At 38.1% G+C, this 17,475-nt stretch overlaps 1 protein-coding gene across 10 annotated transcripts in view; it reads right to left on the reverse strand.

Moving 5' to 3' along the window:
- Nucleotides 1-17,475, reverse strand: part of ELF2 (E74 like ETS transcription factor 2) — a 42,942-nt gene that overhangs the window by 11,827 nt on the left and 13,640 nt on the right. For 2 of the 10 annotated variants that reach the window (XM_083367380.1, XM_083367374.1), the window contains exon 1: nucleotides 10,648-11,841. The exons of 5 other annotated variants lie outside the window; for them this stretch is intronic. In XM_083367380.1, the coding sequence (XP_083223506.1) occupies nucleotides 10,648-10,903 (256 nt within the window). In that variant the 5' untranslated portion in view covers nucleotides 10,904-11,841. Of the gene's footprint in view, nucleotides 1-10,128; nucleotides 11,856-13,508; nucleotides 13,537-17,475 lie in introns of those variants that run through there. 3 more of the 10 variants (XM_083367383.1, XM_083367382.1, XM_083367375.1) reach the window with 2 other exon arrangements.

The raw sequence follows: 17,475 nt of genomic DNA on the forward strand, positions 1-17,475 counted from the left end.
AAGTAGGAAATGATAAATTAGAGTACAAAATAAGACTTATTAGATTAAGGTTAAAATGTAGTATGTTACAATATCTAGTAGATCTTATTAGACTCTTGTTTATAGTTGAATGATGACTATTACAGGCAGTCCTCGACTTACAACCACAATTGAGCCCAAAATTTATGTTGCTAAGTGAGACATTTGTTAAGTGAATTTTGCCCCATTTTACAACTTTTCTTTCCACAGTTAAGTTAAACATTGCAGTTGTTAGTACCACGGTTATTAAATGAATCTAGCTTCTCCACTGACTTTGCTTGTCAGAAGTTTGCAAAAGCTGATCACGTGACCCCAGGACATGGCAATTGTCATAAATATGAACCAGTTTCCAAGTGTCTGAATTTTGATCATGTGACCATGGGGATACTGCAGTGATCGTAAGTGTGAAAAATTGCCACAGGTCACTTTTTTCAGTGTTAGTGTAACTTTGAACAGTCACTAAATGAACTGTTGTAAGTCAAGGATTACCTGTATATTATTAGTAAAGGATAAGATACGGTAAGATACCTATTGAAATATTAGAGGAGGTGTTAAGTTACTGGAATCATTTATACTTATCTGGAGAGGAGGGGAAGTTATCTTTTATAAATCTTTATTGCTTACATTTTATTTTATTTTTTCAATCTTTTTGTATTTCTTTTTCTTTACTTTCTATATTTTCTTAGTTTATATTAGCCTTATATCTTTAAATCCTTACAATTATTTCAAGAAAAAATTGTAACATGTACCTTCAATTATTATTTTAAAACTGATTTTTCACTAAAGTCAGACCTTTTTTAAAAAAAAATAACATTTGCCTCAGTATTTTGTTTATACTATAATATTTTGTTTGCTTACTTAAAAAGGGGAAATAGTTGATGGCTAATGTTTAAGGTCCTGTTTTACTAAAAACACCTTACTTTATTAAATATGGTGATATTGAACAACCAATACATAAAAAACACATAGACAGTTTTGGTCTTATATCAGTGGAAACTGTTAAAATCAGCAGCAGATAATACCACCTGCTGCATATTATCTATACACAGGAAAGTGTACACAAACACATTCACAATCTCCTTCTCTCTCCACTTGCTCTTTCCATTTATGGAAATCTATTCAAAGCTAAATCCTTCCAGCTGAGCTGTCAGCATCTAAAGATATCTTTAGAATAAGCTGGATCACTTATCAACAGTGCTGGAGAAACTAATGAGGATTCAACTGGTGCTTCATTGCTGGAACTTCAAAAGATCTATTCTGTTAACTTCAAAATTCTAAAAGGAATATTAGACAAGGAAAAATCTTTTACTCATTGTCTTTTCAGATATAAATCATGTAAGAAAGCTGCCTCAGAAGGAATTATGGAAGAATATTTCAATAAACAGCCCGTTTTTCTAAAACAGCTTATGATATCAGTCATTAAAAAAAGCTACCCAGCCACAACAGTGAAGATGAAGGCAAATAACCATTATGAAAAATGGAAAAGGACAGACCTAATGCATGCAAAACTGCCATTCTTTTCAAATATTTAGGATGAGATGGCTTTCAGCAGGCATTATGATTATTACCTCAGATACTGTTTCAAGAGATTTATCTCTAAGTAGCAGCTAGAAATAACTCAATAATCATACAAACTGCAAATTGAGCTTTATAATATTCAGTGGAATTTGCTGTTAGCTAACTATAAATAATATTATTCACCAAATATAAAAGAGCTTATAGGAAAATGAATAGCCTACCATCCTTATCGAAAAGGAGAATCAATCAATTCTAGAATTAGTTACTAGGAAAAAAGCATAATATTTTCAAGAAAAAGTTCTCAATATACTCTTCCAAAGCCTACCATTTAGCATTTGGGAAGGTGTTTATTATTCTAGACAGTATTACCAATATTTATAAATAACTTTTTGAAAATGTTACACTAGCCAAGATTACTCTGCTTATTCCAAATTCCAATAATGTACCAATGCAACTAAATTCTACATAAAGAAATCTGTACAAACTTGTTGGCCAAATCTCACATAATTGAATGGCAAAAATTATGAAAAGGAACTGATAAGAATTAGGAAGTCAATCAAAAAAACCCCAAAGCACAAATATATTATCATTTTACCAGAAACATTTACGGTAATGCCTAACTAGCAGAAAAATGTAGAGCTAAATGATTGCCATGAATTAATCACACATGTTCAAATCTTTCTTGTTCACTCACCACAGAGAACCAGAATTACAAAAGATGGAGAATGGGTTGAATCATTGATCTGTCAGGTTCATTTTAACCATGCTTATTAAATAAAGCCATAGTTGACTGTATTTATAATGCATTCTAAGCCACAATAAAATAAACTAAATAGCATTTAGCACAATCCATATTTGATTTATTTGGAAGCTATTTGGTAGCTTCTGATTTGGATGTAATGAGAAACTATAATTAACTGAATTTTCCCATTTTTACAGATGGTCCTGAACTTACAATGGTCACTAACAGAGACCATTCAAAGTTCTGAGGGACCGTCTCAGAGGTACTTACGACCCAGTTTTGAAATGCCAATGGCCAGGACTCCCCATGATTGCATGTTAGGCATTCGGCAACTGATCCACATTTACATCTGTTGGCAGCATCCCACAGTACGACCCAGTTTTGAAATGCCAATGGCCAGGATTCCCCATGATTACATGTTAGGCATTCGGCAACTGATCCACATTTACATCTGTTGGCAGCATCCCACAGTCAAATGATTGCATTTTACAACATGTTTGCTGAAAACTGGCACTTACTCAAGAGGAGAGTCTGTACTGTCAGGGTACCCACCCTTTGGAATGGATTAATCCATATTAAATTGTGTCCCTCCACAAAAAAGTTAAGGTGAACACTTAGACCAGGGGTAGGCAACCTTGGCTCTTTTATGACTCGTGGACTTCAACTCCCAGAATTCCTGAGCCAGCTGGCTCAGGAATTCTAGGAGTTGAAGTCCACGAGTCATAAAAGAGCCAAAGTTGCCTACCCCTGACTTAGACTTATGCAAGAGTCACTACTTTCAATTTGAAATAAATTATCTGATTTGGAACCAGTGCGTGGTGTGTTCTCTTCTAATGTATGCTTGAACAATGTAAGCAATCTAATTGTCTCTAAACAGCAGGTATTTTCAACCTCCTTATCTATTGATACTGTATTCTCATCCACTACAAGGCATATTAATATTAAGTGAAATATCAAATAACTCTAATAATGATATATATATTAAATACACAATAGTACGGCTCAGCATTATATATATATTTCAACAATTTATACTTGAAGAGTCAATTAATGTTATCCCTCAATTTACCACAAGGGACCAAGGCTGATAGATAGCCTGTTTTAGGCTATAAATTTAAGACAGATGGTATCTGAAAAATAAATTAGTAAAGTGTAGACCAGCTTTTAACTACTATTTTAGACTTTAATCTCAAATTAATATTGATACTTTGCCAGCAATATGTTAATTATAATAGCCTACTAACTGCAGTATAAATAGTAACTAGAGTATTGTAGCTGCAGTTTACAAACAAGAAAAAGTTCAAAGAATACATTCCAATATAAATATCTAAAATTCTTAGCAATATAATTTGTATAATACATGGGACTTCCGGGTGGCAAGGCGTCGCCGGAGGCAGCCATTCTTAGGCTGTCAGCCCCGCAGCTCCGTAGAGCCGCCGAAAACAGCGCCAATCAGCTGTTTCGGCGGCTCGGATGCCCCCTCCTCGGGAGAAGAGGAGGGGGCAAGCGCCCAGGTAGGGGTAGAGCTCTCCGGGGCCACCAGAACTTAAAGTTTTGGCGGCTGAAGGATTGAGCCCCCCGAAGCCTGGGCATGCTCCGGACTGCGAGGCGCTTCTGCTCCGGGCTTTTTGGAGCAGAACAGGGCATCTGCAACCATCCCTGCTAGCAAGAAGGAACTTTGGAGAACGAGGACGCAGGCAGAGCGATACAAGAGATTTAGGTGAAAATGGTCTTTTGATCTTTAACTCAATGGACTTTGTTGAGCTTGAAAGTGGAAGTGCGTAGCAGACAATAGTGGGTGAAAATGGCGGCTATATCTTCTAAAGTTCCTGCTCTGGTGCAGCAGTCTTTGTTGCAAGCCTTATTGCCCCCTGCACCCGTATTTGCGCCAGCCCTTACAGTTAAAGATTTGCAGAATGTGATGCAAGAGATTATGGAAAAGCAATGTGCAACAATTTGCTCAGATAATGGATAAAAAGCTGGAGGAGAAGTTAACAGAAAAACTAGCTGAGGTTATGGATGAAAAGATTACAGAGAAACTAACAGAAATAAGAGCAGACATTTTATCTGCATTTCAAGACATGGCTATATGTATTGAGAATTTATTTATTTATTTATTTATTTATTTATTTATTTATTTATTTATTTATTTGATTTATATACCGCCCTTCTCCTGGAGGACTCAGGGCGGTGTACAGGGCAATAAAATAAGAATACATTAGATAAATAATTTTAAAACCCAAATCCATCAGGCCAGGCCGGCTTGTTCGAATAGATAAGTTTTTAGATCACGCTGGAAGGAGCGAAGGTCGGGGGCCATCCGGAGTTCAGCTGGTAAGCGGTTCCAAAGGATTGGTGCACCCACCGAGAATGCTCTCCCCCTGGGGGTCACCAGCCGACATTTCATTTGGATGAAAGAGTGGAAGATCTCAGTCAAAATGATACTAGACTGGAATTAAAAATGACAGAAACTGAAAATGTGGTAGAGAAAATTGATTGTGATTTGACCTCGGTACAGTATTATCAGATGGAGTTTGCTGTTAGGATTAGAGGCTTAAAAGATCCCAAAGAAAATTTGAAGAAAATAGTTTCTGAGGCTCTGGAAGGGGGTGGGACGGGAGGGGGTTGGGAGGGGTTTTGTTTTGCTTTGTTAAAGATAAAATGTATTGTAAAACTTTTCAATAAAAAAATGTATAATACATGCATTTTTCAGAAGATATTATTCTATTACCACAATAATTGAATTCAAAGATACAGGACAATTTTTAAAAAACTTTAAATCATATATTTAAATTGATGCCCATATGCATCCTATGAATTATACCATATTGCATGTTTTAATCACTGCATACTACCTTGAGATCTATCTGTATACTTGAATAAGGGGAACAAGAAAGTACAAATATAATCTGCTTGATTAATTACTGACAAGCCACCAAAATGTTTTTAAAACTTTGATACTGTTATCTCCATTGCTATTGCTGATATAAAACAACACTCCTACAACTAAACATGAATCTAGAAATAACCAATTTAATTTTTTCCCCAATATCCCTCTTTGTTTCCATAATTCTTTTGTTGTTGTAATGTTTATTTGAAACTAGAGGAACCAATTAAGAGTAAATGAGTATTGTGGATTGAAAGAACTAAACTTTGTCATATTAACAATACAATCTTGGAATCTAAGCAAGTTGCTCTGAGCCTTTTTGAACAATTTCTTAATGCTGTCATCTTTGTGGAAACATTCAATAACAAACAAAAAGTCTAACCAAAATTGAAAATCTTATACCACATAATACTTCGTGTTTGTTAGCACAACTGAATATTAAATTTACCTCAAATATTATATTCAGAGAGAACTGGTATGTTTTATCACTGATATATCACTTCAGTCTTGATTGCTAAAACAAATACTTTTTCTGAAAAATGGCAGAAATATAGATTGGATTCTTCCTCCATATATGACATCATTATAAAGTTCAACAATATTGTAAATTATACATCTCAGAATGGAACAATTTTTGAAAGCTTTAATCCTGAATAATTTATATTAAATTTCACCAGTTCTGTAATACATTCATAATATGTTGAATTGGCGTTAGTATACAGCTTCAGGATTTATATGCTAATTAAATTGTGGGAATTTGCTTCAACATCTAGATAAAGTAAATCTGATGTAGAATTCAAATCTATCTGGAAATCCTGTCTAGACTACAATACATGGAACTGTATATCCAAAATTAGGGCTTAGTTCTATTTTGACATATAATCTATGTACAATTCACATTAAACACAGTCCTTGTTTAATGACCAAAATAGTGACTGGCAACTTGGTCATTAAACAAGTTAATGAAACATGATTTTACTTTAATTGTTGTTTACTTTACAGACCTAGGAAAGTTGTAAACTTTGCTGCAAACTTGCTAAATGAGGCAGTCACTGAGGAGTGCCTGTACTGTCTTAATGTATTATTTTCACCCACAGTCTCTCACTTTTTCCCTCTTTTAATGACTCAATTATGTTACCAAGCTATCTTTAAAGTTAAATAGATACATGTTTTGCAAGAAATGGATATGAAACACCTTGCAGCAGTGGTCGCCAACCTTTTTGGCTCCACAGTTTGGCTCCGCAGTTGACGAGATGCTTTTGCATGCACAACCTAATCCTGCACATGTGCAAATAAAACTTTACATGCTTGCCAACTGCTTGCACAGATCAGTTGCCAATCGGCCATGGACCAGTGTCCAGGGGTTGGGGAGGCTTATAAGCTTTTAATTAAGGCAACATTTGTAACTTATGTGTGTCCTAAACGCTATGTTTACAAGGCTCATAAGAGAGGGGTTTTACAGGGGAAAGAAGACAAAGGAACAATAGTTCCTGAAAACAAACAGTAAAAAAATAAAATAGAAATCCATTCTTAAGGTGAGGGGAACACGGACTAGGGGGCAGGCTCTCTGACACAAACACCTGCATTTTGCAAATTCTTTCCTCTGGAAGTTTAAGCATTCCCTTACTTCATGAATTCTATAAAGCTGTTAAAATAACACAATTCCCCTGTGTTTTTAACCAATGTTTCTAGACACATTTCAAGGATTTCTATTAATTATATTGTCTTTCTGTTTTTATTATTTATTTTTACTCTTTTGGATATCACTCCAGGTTTGTGAATTGGGTAAGGCTAAAATCATTAAATGTATCAATACAAAAATCCTGAAGTACTAGGATCAGGAATTCTAGGATTAGTAGGTACTAATCATACTAAGAACTAGGATTTGTACTGAAAAGACAACAGAAATTTAAACTCCAGTCCTAAAATATATTAAACATCAGAGTAAGAGAAGACCGTCTCCCAAGCAACCTGACTGTATCTTCCTCACCATGAGTTTTCTAAAGACCAGTAGCGTGCATGCAATTGTGTCTAATTCACTAGCTGTTTTGCATAGTTGGAACTGAATGTTTGCATTCACTGCTCCATTTGCAATGTACAGGAAAGGCAATTATGAAAGTTAAACAAAAATAAAAACAGAGATTAATATCATTACTTCTATGATTCTATGGAGGCACAGAAATTCATTTCAGTGCACATACCCATTTTAAATGGGAAATAACTCTTCTAAAATAATTATAATCACAGGCTTAAAATCCTAATGAGCAAGAAAATGTGAATTCAATTAAACTAGCATTTTAATCTGTCTCTTGCTCATGATTAATAAATTAAAGACATTAAAATGGAGTACATAAGCTAAAATAATTCTAAACATTCAAATGAATAACTAACATTTGAAATCGGTGTTAAAATTCAGTTTTACTACTTGTTTCTGACATTATCATTTTGTAGCCAGTCTATACCTTTCCCAAATCATTCAGTTTTCTTGGCTTTTTAATGTTATATTTCATCTAGGCTGTCTTCCTCCTCCTTTCGTTATTACTCTTTTTTGTTTCTTTCTCCACCTACTTCTTATATCCTTTCTATGAAAAACCACTGTCTTTTTACTACTTTGTTTTAGATAAGTTTCTATCATTTTCTCTTTTAACAGCACATGGACACTTATATTATGGGCAACCATTTCTGCAAAGCTTCTCTTCTAAGATTTATATGCTGCCTTTTATACAGAACTTAAGATAGCCAAAGTGGGAATCTCCCTTCGCTTTATTCGCTCAAAACAACTCTAAACTGGGAGAGAATGAGTAGGCCAAAGTCAGCTAGTGAATTTCCATGGATATTGCTTGTAGTCATTTTATAAGAGCTAAAGTGCGGTAGACTTAATAGTTCATTGTTGTTAGCATATGGTAGTTTATGATTGTTTCTACTTTTATACCTTGTATTTAGCTCTGGGAAGTCGGGGAGGGGGGAAGGGGAGGGGGGGAGGGTTGGGTTGGGAAGGGGGTGGGTGGGTGGGGAGGGGTTGTTTTGTTAAAGATAAAATGTATTGAAAACCTTTTCAATAAAAAAAATTTCCATGGCTTAGGATGAACTTGAGCTTAATTTAACACTTTAACTACTGTACTACACTGGGTCTCCTTGCCCTCTAACTCTTAACTGTATTTTTCAATATATACTTTTTCTCTAGTAATTCGAGTATTTATAAAGTTTTAATAATATCACAGTAAATCAGCCAATGAATTAAATCATCCTTAGCAACTCAGTCAAAGTGAAATAACAGGTATTTAATACCATTCTCTATTGCAATAAGTGGTTTTGCTGTGCAGATTTTTTTTTATGAGGAGGGGATTGGCATTACACCATTCCTAAAACAGCCATGCACTCCGTTTTGTTTTAGGGCATCAGGCAGGAGGCAGTCATGTACAAGCCCTAGGCAAGAAACGCCTAATTACAATATTCCCTTTGCACTGGTCTTTTAAAAACAGGACTCATCAGAAGTATTTTGCCCTGTAGAAGCTCATAAATAAGCAGCCCACAACAAATAAACAAAAAAATAGGCAAGAAAAGAATGCTTAATGTCAATAGTTAATTCATATGCAGGATGATACAACCGAAAAACTTGTTACAAGACTTATAAACACTTCGAAAATTTAAAAGGAGTCAGAAAGTAATGGAGTAACAATCACTGAAGTTTATTCTCTACCGAACGAAATCAAAATATAAAAAAAAACTTAACAAGGATGGATGGACCAACAACACGTTACGGAGCTACATTTTAATCTGTATACAGAATTACGATTAGCTAGAAAACCACTCCAATTATCCGCCTCTATCCCGCTTCTTCAGTCACACGAGCCCCGCCCTCGCTTCCGTATTTACAATCCTTCCTCTTCCCTCCAATTCCGTGCTTGCATTGTCAGCGCACAGAGAGCCGCCACTCAATTCTTTCTCCGTGCCTATTGGCCTGACAGACCACAGCCCCGCCCAAGAAACACTTCAGCGTTCAGATTTCGAACATCCTTGACAGACGATAGGTCGACGAGCCCGTCTCTCCCTCCCCTTATCCAGTGTCCCGGGGCTCCTGAGGGAGCTCCGCGCTTCCGCTATTGGAGGGGGGGGGGAGAGAAAGAAAGGGGGAAATGGATTTGGTCTCCTCAATAAAGATAATCGCACACCCTTCGCACCCCCGAAAGCCGGACTCCCGGCACCGCCGCCTGTGCCCCTGCCATCCCGTGGCCTCAGGCGGGTTCCCACATCCTCCCCCGAAAGAAAGAAAAGTTTAGCAGGCGGGCAGGACCTAGGAGAGGGAAGACTTCGAAGTCTCCGAGCCCGCTCGCAGCGGCTCTTAATCCAGCGTTTTCCAACCTTAGGAACTTGAAGATGCGTGGACTTCAACTCCCAGAATTCCCCAGCCAGCATAGCTGGCTGGGGAATTCTGGGAGTTGAAGTCCACGCATCTTCAAGTTCCTAAGGTTGGAAAACGCTGCCTTAATCATACCACGGGAGGAGGGGGAGAGAGGAGGCTTCCGCCCAAGAGACGCTGCAAGGAAGGCGCTTTTCCATTCCTGAGCAGCCTGGCACGGATGGCGGGCGCGGAACTGCAAGCGCCGCTCTTCCTGGTTCAGGCTCCAAAGCAGCGGCGGCGGCGGCGGCGGCAACGCTACACGCTCCCTTCCTTTGCCCCGACAGCGGCGCCGTCCCCAAACGCGCACGGACGCCAAAGCCCCACATTCGCGGGCGCCGCGCGGTCAGGTTGCTAACGCGGAGAGCACGCCAAGGTGATCACTTCCTGGATTCGTCCTCCCTCCATTACTCCAGCGCTAGTGCCGCCCCCGAGAAGAGCCCGCGAGCAGCGTGCGCAAGCAACCTCCCTCTCGCCTGGCCCACCCTTCGCTGCTGCTTTCTTTGAGGCCACCCGCCCCCCCCCCCCGCCGGAGAGCCCCGCCGGATCACGTCGCCGGCTTACCGGCGCGGATGAGCAGATCGAGCTGATTCGTGGGCCCCTCATGCAGGGAAGTCGCCATGTTTATGCCGCTGGAGCGAGCGGCGGCGGCGGCGGCGGCTTCGCATTGACCCGCAGGGGCTTCCTGGCGCTCGGGCGCGCGCGCGCGCGCAGCCCCGCTTAAAACGGCGCGCGCGCGGGCGCGGGCGGGCGCTTCGCCGCCACACCAGTCACCGGGGGCCTCGCTCGGCTGGACGCTTCCTCTGCACGCTCGCTCCCGGCCAGCCACGCAGAAGCCAGCGCTCGGCTCGCTTCTCGCCCTCCCGCGTGGAGAGGCAAGCGGGGGCCCGCGGAAAAGCGCTTCCTCTCAGGCAGGCCGCACGCGATCCTTCCGCCGCCAGCCTCGCAGACAGGAAGTGTCGGGCGGGCGCTCAGCTCGCGCCCTCCCCTCCGGAGCCAGAAGCAGGGAACGAGCGCGGCGGGTCAGGCTGGCGAAAGAGGAGAAGAAACGGTCCCGCCAGCCTTTCGGCGTCCTCCGCTCACCGCCGCGGGAAGGGATCCACCTGCTCCCGAGACTGCCCGGCTGAGCTTTCCATTTCGGGAGGTCCCGGCGGAGCGCGACGCTCGTAGCTGCTCGCTTCTCCTTTACTGTTCGCATCTTCACGAATGGAGAAAGGGAAGACGTGGCCATAGGTGAAGAGCCAACTTTTCGTTCTTCCTTCGGCGGGGTCGCAGCTTCTTTGGCACGGTTGCCTTCTGCTCCTTCCCGTCTCTTTGCAAGGCGGCACTCGGCTCGCATCGTCGGCGGTTGTTCAAGCTTGCACCCTACATTGTCCGGAGTTCTGGAATCCTGAAACAGTCGAGTTCTGTTAAAAGCGCTGCAGGCTGTGAATTAAGAGGTGCATTACCATGAGTGCGGTGCCCTATTTTGTGTTAAGGAGTCCCACGGTTCTGCACGCTTACGACAAGGCAGAAATATTTTTTTTCCAGATAAGTTTCTTTGACCCATGTGAGCAATTGTTGTGTATCCGTGAGAAGGAAGAATAGAATTACAATAAAGTATTATAAACTGTCAATACAACAAACAATTTTCAAAGGTTGTGTTATTCCACTTATTTTCAAGCACACTTCACCCACTTAAGTGTTTATTCCCTCCACTATTGACAACAGTTTGTACCTCATTGCTGCCCAGTTTTTATCTACATCAGCAGACAATCTGGATGTCGTAATTTGCACATTTTCTTGCATGTAGTTTTTACCTATGACACAAAACTAATAGATGAAGTGAAATATTACGGAATTATATTCAAGAATGACTGTGGACCTGTTTCTAAAATTCAACCACTAGTACAGCCCATAATATGTTATTGTAAACAATATAGTATACACAGGTTGCAAAAGTATCAGTCACATGTTTTCTACTGCTGATTCTTCCAATTTCTGGTTTAACCAAGTTATATTTGGTTTAATGGTTTTTTTTTACCTAATATTACTAATGCCACAAGACTTACAAGAATTATCAAAGATCTTGCATCAAATACTTTGCTCTATAGAATTTTCCTTTTTTACTATTCAATTATATACATTAAAAGGCTACTGTCAGAAAAAGGAGCATTAGCAGAGAAGGGAAAACAGCTGCTTTGTCTGAATCCTCTGAAGCCAGTGACTCACCAAAATGTGTCCACATTTTTTATATTTTCAAAGGTACCCTATATACCTTGTGAACATGCATGTTATTCCACCCAAGTGACCTAGAAAAAAATTCAGATGTTCACAATAATGCTTTTAAGTTCTATGCAAATATGCTCAAATGGGACTTGCACTCAATTACACATGTATTGAATTGCAGCTTTAATTTATAAAGATAATTTTGATAGTTTTTAAAGCTAATTTATTTCAATAATTTCACTTCCGGACAAAGTACAAACACCCACTAATTGCTTAAATCAAAACACTGATTTCCTGGACTTGCCTTGACTACTCCATAACTTTGCATATAACTTTTAAAACAGAGTACCTAGGCCTGTGTAAAGCAATGAGCTTGAGTATTTTCTCCATTGCACTCTCTTTTGTGCAAAAGGAACAATGGGTGCCTGCAAACAGACAAGGGTAGCAAAAGACATCACATTTGTGTGATGCAGTGGTGGGATTCAAATATGTGAACAACCGGTTCTCTGTGTGGATGCCACTTCCGGAAGTCCATTCTGGGCCTGGGCAACAAAAAATTAGCTACAGGTTCTGCAAACCAGCTGAATCTGAATCCCACCACTGGTGTGATGCCACAATTTACCTACTTGTGTTAGATGTTGGACATGGTTCTTAATTGCAGCATTGGTGTGATGGCCTCACTTGCTGCAGATACTGCTGAAAGAAACTAGAATTTGGGATGGTTGGAAGGGGGTGTTCAGCCATTTCTTTTTCATTAATATAAATCAGTAAGCATGGTTTAACATTCCAATGTGTTAAATAACAACCAATTACAGAACTCATATTGACTTATTTTACTGGCTAGTTTTACTTTAAACAAGCTTCCTATTCATTCATAACGACAAAGCAAGATACAACAAGTTCAGCTTTTGACTTTTTTTCCCCTGCTAAAGCATAGGAAAAAGAGAGGCATATTCAAGCTCAGTGCTTTGCAACATCTCTTCTGTATGTGTCTCCTCTCAAATCAAGCTTAGTGACTCCATGGGCAAGTCCACAGGGATTTCTTAGCAAAAATACAGAAGCGGTTTGTCACTGGTTTCTAACAGAATACTTTTTTTCATTTCCCAGTCTAAGTTACAGCCTTAATATTCACCAAAAGTTCACCATCCAAGGCTAATCAGACAAGACCTGCTTAGCTTCTGAGCTCTGACAAGGAAAGCAAGGTTGCTAAAACACTATCATTTTTTCATTGCCACTGAATAAGAATTACTTGTTAAAGCTACCTGTCAGATCTGTCAAAAATTAAAACTCAGATTAAATTATACATTTAGAGATTCCTCATTTCCTTATTAACACATTTTTAAAGCACAGTTGTATATAGACTAGGAAAACATTTTAAATATTGTCATTAAACATCAATGATAAAACAGTAATCTTACAATATTGCTATTTTACAAAACTTGTGATTTGGAATCAAATTTAATATTCAGAAAAATAATTTACATAAAGTACAATTATAATTAATTTTAACAAATTGAAAAATCCAGAGGAAGAATGCTAAATTTATATTTAGATCATTCATAAGGAAATGCAAGTTTGGAGTAGGATTTGTTTTCAGTTTGTAACAGTTTTAAGTAGTATAAGCAGTCTGGAAAAAAAAGAAACTTGTTTTAGAATATACCTGATAATTTCTTATTAATGAGAATAGTTTTACTAAATATGTATGGTTATAGACAACTAGGAAAACATATACATACCAATGTTGTTCCAGAGCAGTTTTTTCCCCTCCCATAAGGTAAATCAAGGAGGATTGTTTAAATATCCATGTTTCATCAAGGTCTTCTACCTCCCTGTGGCAACAATATTTTAAAGTTAAAAGAAAACTTTATTTGTGCCACAGGGAGGATTTCTGATGCAATATAAAGAACACAGAAAAGGAAACAAATATTTAATGCTATCGTCAGATAAAAAACACCTTTCTCTGGTATCCTGAAAATAACAAATTCTGGAAGAATTAGTGGAAACTTTAACAATTGCATTTTATCTGAAGTTCTTCAAACATCAAACCATATGTTTTATTTAAACTGTGTTTTTAAAAAATAACATTATATATTATCTCAGTTTCAGACCTGAATAAATCGTTTACATGGATATTAAGAGAAATATTTCAAATGTATATTTCTTTGAACACATTGTTCATGGTGCAGTATAGTAGGTTGGATCCATCTTGTCCCTATTTTGAACAGATGGCTTCTTGCTTTGATAAAGGAACAATGGAAATAGCTCATTGGAGAAAAGTAGGAAACAATTTTTGGTCACTCATCTTGAACCACCTTCCCTGTACTACTGCCTCTATAATTTTAGGAGATCTCTCTTTTCTACAAAATAAGAGGAAGGAGAAATCAATAAAAATTATCTTATGAAGGAACTCTGGATCCAACTCACTAAAAAATACTTCTATAAAATTTATTTTCACTCAAAGCACAAAGTATTAAAATAGGAATCACACATCTGTCAGATATGTAGTTTAATTACAGTACCTTTATATAATTTACTTATTTAGTTTTATTCATGATAAAGTATTCACAATAAAATCTAAGGGATCATGTAAAACAAACTTTGAGAATTCCTGTACTAAAGAAGAGAAGAATGTTTATAGTGTTTATATTAACAAGAATTTTGTTCAAAAAATCTCAAGATGAAATTCTAAGTTCCTAATTGAAATATTAGCTCATCTTTTATACAAGCTTGATTTTCACTAACTAAAAGATACTGTAATTAATATAAATTGTTGCTTCTATCTAAAACCCAAACTTAATCTTAAAAGTCAACATTATTTATTATTAAAGTTCTAATAGCAACAAATCTTTGGGGATGTACTGCTAAATAAACATTGCTTACTAAATGCTTTGTGCAGTGATCATTTGAAGGTACAAAGGTGCTGAAAAAATAAAATTGCAATCAACGAGTGTTCACGACCTTTGCAGCATCTCTATCACAGTCACACGATCATCATTACAATCAGTAAGTATATATTGTCCTGTGTCTGACACATTTTTTCTTATTTTACTCACACTCAGAACACCAACGTTGCTTAAACCATCTCTTCCTGAACTGCTTTTCTCAGGGGGGGGAGAGCTCTTCCCCAAAAGATGCTAACCAAGTTAACAAGCACAGATCTGTGAGTTTAATTTGCTGGCTGGCAACTGCTTCCTATAACTGAGAAGACTTTAATGACTTTCATACTTTCTGCTTTCGTTTGCCTCCTAAATGGCTTCTGGAAGCATTCCTTTTGGTGTGTGCTTTTGTGTGCCTGCTTACTCTTGCAATCCCTTCCTTGCCAATGAATGTAAATACAAACATTAATTTCTTTCTTATTAATTATCCCCAATGTAGGATTGAGTATTCTAGAGGTTGGGATGAGGAAAAAGGAAAGCTGAAGTAAAATCATAAACACAGTTGTGGTCATATGATTTTCCGCTTAATGATTACACCATCTAGAAATTGAGTTGCCAATCCAAATTGTGTTGCTAAATGAGTACTACCCATAACTCACAACACTAATTACTGCAGTTTCACACTGAAGTATTGTTTTTAAAAAGCCTATTTTAGAAAAAGATGCTTCCATACTTACCTCAACACTAAATTTATATGAATGCAGATTAGAAATTTAGTGAGATATCTTTTTTAACATTTTAATAATAAATAGGCCAACTGCCCAGCATCACTGCCGCCCTCAAATCTGTTCATATCCCATAGGATTGTTGATACTTCCTTCAAATATTTTTTGCATATAAACAGTTTGCTGTATTTCCTAAGTACTCTGCAATTTGACACAGAGCAGTGATATTTGAGAAGCCCCAAAGCTATCTTGAATATCTAATAAGATTACGCGTACAAAATCTTACACTAAGGAATTTTTTTAAAAGTTTCCCCTGTCCAGTTGTGATCGTCTCTAGGGTCAGTGCTCATCTCCATTTCTTAGCCAAAAGAGAAAGCATTATCTGAAGACACTTCCATGGTCATGTGGCAAGCCTGACTATATAATGAGGCGCACAGAAAACTCTTACCTTCCCACCAAAGTGGTACCTATTTATCTACTTGCATTTGCATGCTTTCAAACTGCTAGGTGGGCAGGATCTGGGGCACGTAACAGAAGCTCACCCTATCACACATTACTCAGATCTTAAACCCAGGCTGTCAGCTTTCTAGCTGACAAACTCAACGTTTAACTGCTGAGCCATCACTTATTTTAACTCAGTGTATTAAAATCCAAAACTGTCTTTTTGTGAACTTTAAGCTTTAATTACATAATTAAGTTCCTTAAAATGAGTACACTTTTGGGGCTTTGGAATATAAATATATTGTATGTATAAAAAGCAGGGACATGGTGGCTTAGTGGGTTAGGATGCTGAGTTTGTCAATCAGAAGGTTGGCAGTTTGGTGGGTCGAATCCCGAGTGCCGTTTAACAGAGTGAGCGCCTGTTACTCGTCCCAGCTTCTGCCAACCTAGCAGTTCGAAAGCACATAAAAATGCAAGTAGAAAAATAGGGACCACTATGGTGGGAAGGTAATAGCGTTCCATGCGTCTTTGGTGTCTAGTCATGCCGGCCACATGACCACGGAGACGTCCTCGGACAAGCGCTGGCTCTTCGGCTTTGAAACGGAGATGAGCACCGGCCCCTAGAGTTGGAAACAACTAGCACGCATGTGCAGGGGAACCTTTACCTATAAAAAGGAATACTGCACTTGTTTGATCTTTCAAAAAAAATTGCATATCACCCACTTAATTGAAATCTGAAAGCATAGTCTGTTCCTAAAAGACAGGACTTAACGGAAGCGTTTACATATATATATTGTATTAGCACAGATCCAAATCCCATGAATGTCAATATATAATCTCAGCACATTAAGTCGCAGTATTTGCTTTACAAGCCAGACAAATATTTTATAAATAAAGCAATCTCTTGGTATATCTTAACTAAAAACACAAAAAATAAATTTCCATAAATTGTATTAGAGCTTTCTTCTGCAAAAAATTCAATATAGCCTCAATTTAATATGCCATGGAGAGGTAGTTACAGATAATCCTTGACTTACAACCATCTGTTTAGTGACTGCTCAAAGTTATAATTGTACTGAAAAAAGTGACAACAGTTTTTCACTTAACACTTAACAACCGTGGCAGCATTCCCATGGTCACGTGATCAAAATTTGGATGTTGGCAACTGGCATGTATTTATGACAGTTGCAGTGAGCCAGGATCATGTGACCACCTTTTGCAACCTTCTGACTAACAAAATCAATGGGGAAGCCAGATTCACATAACAATCATGTTAGTAACTTAACAACTGCAATGATTCACTTAACATCTGTGGCAAGAAAGGTCATAAAATGGGGTAAAACTCACTTAACAACTGTCTTGCTTAGCAATAGAAATTTGGGGCTCAAGTGTGGTCATATTACACAGTATATTTAATGTTTATTTAACTGTTCATAGTTAATTTAATGTTTTATGCTCTCACCAGCTATTCATGCTAAAATTATTGAGGCTATCAAAGATAAAATATTAACCAATTCACAGATGCATATACAAATCTCAGTGAGTGTACTGTAAAACCTCAGCTTATTGAACCTCCATTTAATTGGATCTCAGCAAAGGAAAACTTTTTTGTTCAGACTTCTCCTTTTATGAGACTATTGTCCATTAAATTGAGGGTTTGT

Source organism: Vipera ursinii (assembly GCF_947247035.1).
Source record: "Vipera ursinii genome assembly, chromosome: 7".
Taxonomy (NCBI): Eukaryota; Metazoa; Chordata; class Lepidosauria; order Squamata; family Viperidae; genus Vipera; species Vipera ursinii.